At 52.3% G+C, this 6,000-nt stretch overlaps 1 protein-coding gene across 2 annotated transcripts in view; it reads right to left on the minus strand.

The window, feature by feature from the left end:
• The window catches only part of CPEB2 (cytoplasmic polyadenylation element binding protein 2), a 49,473-nt gene extending 43,858 nt beyond the window's left edge, over window positions 1-5,615 (minus strand). For both annotated transcript variants that reach the window (XM_065735747.1, XM_065735746.1), the window contains exons 1-2: window positions 4,166-5,615; window positions 1,760-2,038 (exon numbers count right to left, since the gene is read on the minus strand). In XM_065735747.1, the coding sequence (XP_065591819.1) occupies window positions 1,760-2,038; window positions 4,166-5,476 (1,590 nt within the window). In that variant the 5' untranslated portion in view covers window positions 5,477-5,615. The remainder of the gene's footprint in view (window positions 1-1,759; window positions 2,039-4,165) is intronic.
• Window positions 5,616-6,000: the final 385 nt, after the last annotated feature.

Genomic DNA, 6,000 nt, shown 5'->3' on the forward strand with positions numbered 1-6,000 from the left:
GCTTTTGTTTAGACAAAAAATGAGTTCATCTGTATTAGATGACCGCAGCAGATGCTTCCTAAAGTTCAAAGCAATAGTCATCCTGCATTGTAAAGCATACTGAGGAAGTAAAAATATTCACAACTTGTACTTGCTGCATATGAACTGCAGTGGACACATCACCACAGTTTCCGCTTATGATGGTGTTAAATGTTTTTAACCCAATTCCTTTGTCTAATATCTTGAGAAGACATTTTGGCTTTTTCTTGCAACTCCCGTTCCAGCATGGGGCAAAGCACTCGCTATCTGGAATCTGTTTTTCTTAATTAATCAGGTCGAATATGTAAAGAAGGGCATTTTCCTATTCTATCTTTTCACCCACAAAAAAAGACAACTACAATCCTCCAGCTACCAAAGCTACTTAATGGAACAGGTCTTCGCAGAATGGGCAAATCCTCCCATGTTTTCAGGCCCAAGGCATCCATTTACAGCAAAACTTCAGTATGGCCCAACCCCACTGTCAGCCCTGTGAGCACTGCCAACGTCAGCACTCACTCAGGCAGACAGCACATTGCCTCTCATGCCAAATGGAACTCCACCACTGAAACGCTACGAAAAATAGGGACTCTGCTGGGAAAGCTGGTCCCTAAGGACACCCTTTTGCCACTGCTATAGCCACATTAGGTTTGGGTGGCTAACTGATGCGAGTATATCTATACAAGTTCAAATACGGTCACAACGATAACAAATCAAACTCTGAATTACTAGGTGTGAGACTTAAGAAAATAGCTGCAATAGCTGTATGTAGAGATAAAGAAATGCTTTTATTATTTTCCTTCCATATAATCATTTTTACTTTAGCTTGAATATAGTAGCTCAGCATAAGAGATGCTGAAGCTGACACAGGCATGAAGAAAATTAAAGAATGTACAGTATTCATGCACTAATCTGCTTTTTTTAAATCAACTGACTTCTAAATCAAGTCAACCAAGTTCTTTTTTTTTATTTCTACTTAAAAGAATAACCTAGAAATTATTTGAATGGTAACTGAGATCGGCATCCAAAATAATAGCTTTCTGCTACCAAGAAATGGTATCACAAAATGAATCCAGCCAAGGGCATAATGTTTAAGATCGCATCCAAATAACAATGGATGAGGTTGCAGCTCTGTGACTTACCTAAGTCACAAAAGAAGTCACTGGCAAAATTCAGGATTCATAGTACTGACACATCTGCCTGCTATACCCTTCTAAAGCTTCTAGCCCTGGCATAATAGCCAAAGCTTAATATTAAAGTTTCTAAAATGTAGAGGCAGCAAATCTTTCTAATACACAAATGTCAGACCAGAAGACCAGAAAAAGACTTTCATGACCAAGATTCAGAGCCGCCTGCAAGATTTTGCAAGAAAATCTGTGTACAAGGATAAGGAAACAACAACAAAAAAAGCCACACCCAACTCCAAACCTTCAAGGGATTTATAAGAATATGTGCATTACAATAAACAGAAAATACTTTCTGGATTAAATATTTTTGCTCTTCTATTGCCGTGTTTCCATCTTTTGAGACGGTCAACATTTTTAGATAGATAACTGTAAGGATCATACATCACTAAATACACTGACAATTTTAGTGTTATCTGCTATTTAAGAGCAGAAACCAAAGATAAACACAAATTTCAAACCAAGTATCAGGACAGAAACCACTGCTTAATTCTACTTCAGTAAATGCAGACGAAATGCTACACAGGATTATGAATATACCAGTTACATACCATCCTTACCTGCAAGGGAAGGAGAGTATTACTGTTGTTGTCAGTTCGGAAAACATTATCTTCAATCCATGATTTTGGAGTCAGTGATGGAGTGGAACGAGTAAATTTAGGTGGAGCTATGACATTACCAGAAAAGGGTTTCTTCAAAGGAGAGATCTGGTTCATAGTTCCTGGAATTCCCATGTTTCCAGTTCTACGATGGTCTCTGCCATGCATTCCTCCCCAGGGTATATTTCCTGTGCTCCAGCCACTACTCTGATTGCTCCAGGGTGACTGCTTCAGAAGAGGCTAAAAAGAAAGATTAATTCATATTATTTCAAAAAATATTTGAAAAGGTTTTTTCTACTTAAGAGCAAAGAAACACTAAGTAGTCAATATTCGGAAGATTTGTATGAACTACTTTTTTCCTGATATTGTATTAATTCATTATTGAGGCCAAGAAGAAAATTTAATACAGTCATAAGAAGTTGCCTTTTTTATTATCATTAAGTCTCCCTCCTCCACAGTCCCTGTATTAGCAATTTAGGCTTTCATCCCTGCAGGAACTGCTAGGATCCTTAACACGTACGCAGAGCGCAATCCCAGGGTTAAACATGGTGTTCCAAAAAGGATCAGGCCATTTAATCACCTCACTGACACATATTTCATATTTTATAGTAAGATATCTAGAAAAAATAACACAAGAACTTCAAGCAGGTCATCCTGTGTCAGTGATGAGGAACTTAAAAATTAAAATTCAGATTAATTTTCTTCCCCAACGTTTTGAGTATCACTGTCACAGCATTGTCAAAATATTACCATATAAGAGCAAAAAGGCACTGATTACTGTGGAGAGAATTTTTTGAAGAGCTATCTTAACATTTCCACATTAAAATGCATTATTCTGAAGCCACTGCTCAAATATTTCTGGAGTTATATACTGGACTATCCCTGGAATTCCACAGCACGCTCACTCTATTTAAAAGACTTTCCCCTCTAATTAAAAGCAATACAGAGTATTTCTGTATTTCAAGCACTATGTTCCTCAATATGAAAATGTAAGCTGCCTTCAGAGAAAAGATTTCATAGGGTGAGAAGTTTTGATTCCTACACCTCAACTTGTGCTGCGGACAGACCCACGGCAGCCGCTGTACCACCAAGAGGTGGACCCACTGAGTCCAACCGACAGCACAGAGCAGGATTTACCTTCGGGGTTCCAGACCTGGCTGCTGGGAAAGGTTTTTCTCACCGCACAAATGGGTGTGGGGTGGATGTTCTAAGTTAAGTTTAAAGGGGAATGAGGCACTTCTATCTCAAAGGCTGCAAACAGCCCTTAGCTCTTAATTCCAGTAACTTAAAACATTTAAAGCACATCAACATGTTATGGTTTACACGGAACTTTGTGAGGACAGAAAGAACTGTAATGCACTCTCCCCCAAGAAAACAAACAGAAAAACACGAAGGCCATTTTCGGTCAGGTAATCAGGCAAACATCCCATTCTGTATAATTACAGATAATTGCACTGTAAAGCTCGAACACTTCGGCTGGAATTTTGGGAGAGGCCAGCATAGTGTTGTGAAACAAACCTGAGGAGATAATGCCAAACGCCAGCATGCCTGTAACACTGCAAGCTGCGCTGTCCATGGGCATGGCTTTGGGTCGCCCATAGCTTATAGAGAAAATCATTGAGAAAAAGTCTTGTACTGCACGGGGACTCCTCAGAGGAGCGCGCAGACACTGCGGGGAAACACCTCTGCACCTCCACGACCCCAAGTCACCCTGCGACACCTCATCCGAGATCCCAGCTTCGGGGTTATCAAATAAATATAAAACCCTCCTCCATCGTTGTTTGCTTTAAACGAACAGGTTTTATATTATAAGGAAAGAGAAGCGAGGGCCGTGTCACCGAGGCCTTTACGGCCAGCACGGAAAGCCAGCACGAGCGTGGCTTCACAGCAGCTCCGCTGCTCCCTGCCCTTCCTACAACCCGCATTCTGTTCCAAGAAGCGGCACCAATTTCCCTCTTAACACCGAACTGTCACACCGCGCTCCGTCACAGCCAGCCCGACACGCTGCCGTGTCCGTGGGTGCAAACCCACGCCATCTCGGGATGAGCAGCGGCGCTGACAGCCCCGGGCGGGGAGGGCAGGGAGCGGCGGTGCGGCCGGGAGCTGTCACGCGCATTGTTCGGGGCGCGCCGCGTTCTCCGCATGCCGACGGGGAGTGAGCGGGGCAGAGCGGGGGGGGTAGGGGGGGGGGAGGAGGAATATTCCGCCGGCGAGGCCCTCTCGTGAGGCGAAGCGGCGGGTCCGGGCGCGGCTCGCCCCTCCACCTGCCCGCGGAGCGGGTGGGGAACGGCGGCGGCCCGCGGGGCTGCAGGTGCCCTCCCTTGGCCGCGCCCTGCCCGGGCTCCCCCTCGGCTCCGCTCCCGGTACCTGGTGGTGGTTGTAGGAGTTCCGCTGCTGCAGGAAGGCGGCGGCGGCGGCGGCCGCCTGGTGTTGGTGCTGGAGCTGCGGGCTCACCGGGGACCTCCGGTTCTGCTGCTGTTGCTGCTGCTGCTGCTGCTGAGGTAAATTCATCTGCGGCGGCGGCGGCGGCGGAGGGGGAGCGGCGGCCGAGAAGGGGCTGCTGAAGGGCCCTGCGCAGGGGTTGTGAGGAGACACCGGCGAGAAGCTCTGGAAGAAAGCGGGGTTGATGGACGACGGGATCCCCGGGTAGAAGCTGGTCTCGGACTCCGGGCTCGGCGGCGGCATGGCGCTCATCTGCCCTCCGCCGCTGGAGACCGGAGGCTGCTGCGTCTGCTGCGGAGGCGGCGACGAGGTCTGCACCGACCAGGGGGTGCCGAAGCCGGGCAGCGGCGGAGGAGGAGGGGAAGCCGCCGACGAGGAGCCGCCCCCGCTCTGGTGATGGGGGCTGGGGATCTCCGGGCTCTGCAGGCTGCTGAAGCCGGAGCCGAGCCCGCCGGGCAGGAGGGTCCCGGGGCTGCCCAGCAAGTGGCCGTTCGGGGGGGACTCCATGGGGGGCAGCTCGGCTCTCGGCCGCGGACGACTCGGAGACGGCGGCGGATTCACGCAGGAGGCGGCGGCGGCCGCCCCCACATCGGGGTCGGCGGGCGCCGGTCCCCCCGCGCGGGAAGGGGCGCTCCGCTCGGAGCACGCCCGGCGCTCGGCGGGGCTGGGCGGCCCGAGGCTCGGCGGCGACTCCGGGGGACGAGCGCCGAGGAGCTGGAGCTGCCGCTGCTGCCTGCGCTCCTGCTGCTGGTACTTGTCAGTGGGGTGGCTGAACTGCTGCTGCTGCTGAGGGGGGTGGCGATGATAGTCGGGGGGGTGGCTGCCGCCGAGCTGGGCTGGGCTGAGCGGCGGCGGCTTCGACTCTTTCCTCTTCTGGCTCGGCGGAGGAGGAGGCGGCGGTTGCTGCGGCGGTTGCTGCTTGTTTAAATCCTGCTGGGGGCCGACAGCGGGTTTAAAGTCGGAGGAGGGGTGGCCGGGAGGGGGGTGTCCCGGCGCGGGGCCGCTGCCCAGCCTCTCGCCGCCCGGCTGCTGCTGTGTCACCGCCGGCGGCCGCTCCTCCTGCGCGCCGCGGGGATGCGCCGGGAACGGCGTGGAGGAACCGGGCGCCGTGGGTGAGAAGGGGCAGGAGGAGGAGGAGGAGGAGGAACGGGAGGCGGCTGCCGGCGAGGGGAAGGACCACGGCAGCCCGGGGCTGGGGCTGCGGCTGGGGACCGGCGGCGGGCCGGGGTCCCCCATGGGCCGGCCGGGCTGCCCCGGCCCCGCGGAGAGACAAAGGTAATTAACCTGGGGCGGGGGCGAGCGCTGCCGCAAAGCGCTGTGTGAACCTAAAAATAGCCACTTCCTACAAGAAATCCTTTTTCCTCGTATAACCACCCCCCCACCACACACTACTCACAGAAATCGGAGCCTTTTGATAATAATAAATAACCCTCTTTTTTTTTTTTGTCAGCCCCCCCCCCCCCCCGTTTCCATACACCCCCTCTCCTCCACAACCCCTCCTCTAAATTTTCACGCACTGCCCCTACAGGGGTACCCCCTCCTCTCACGGCCGCACACCGGGGCTCCCCGAGCCGCTACACAACACCGCGGGGCTCTCCCGTCCCCGGCCGGACTCCGCTCACCGAGCGGGGCGGACGGCAGCCGGCCGTATCCCCCCACCCACGCTCCCGAGCGGGGCCGCACTCCTCACCGCCGCCCCCGCCCCCAATAGCGGCCGCCGGCCGGCTGCAGCCCCCTTAAGAACGCCGGAACATCCGTCA

This window comes from Cyrtonyx montezumae, unplaced genomic scaffold (assembly GCF_038088225.1).
Source record: "Cyrtonyx montezumae isolate F1298 unplaced genomic scaffold, pur_monq_1.0 scaffold_2, whole genome shotgun sequence".
Taxonomy (NCBI): domain Eukaryota; kingdom Metazoa; phylum Chordata; class Aves; order Galliformes; family Odontophoridae; genus Cyrtonyx; species Cyrtonyx montezumae.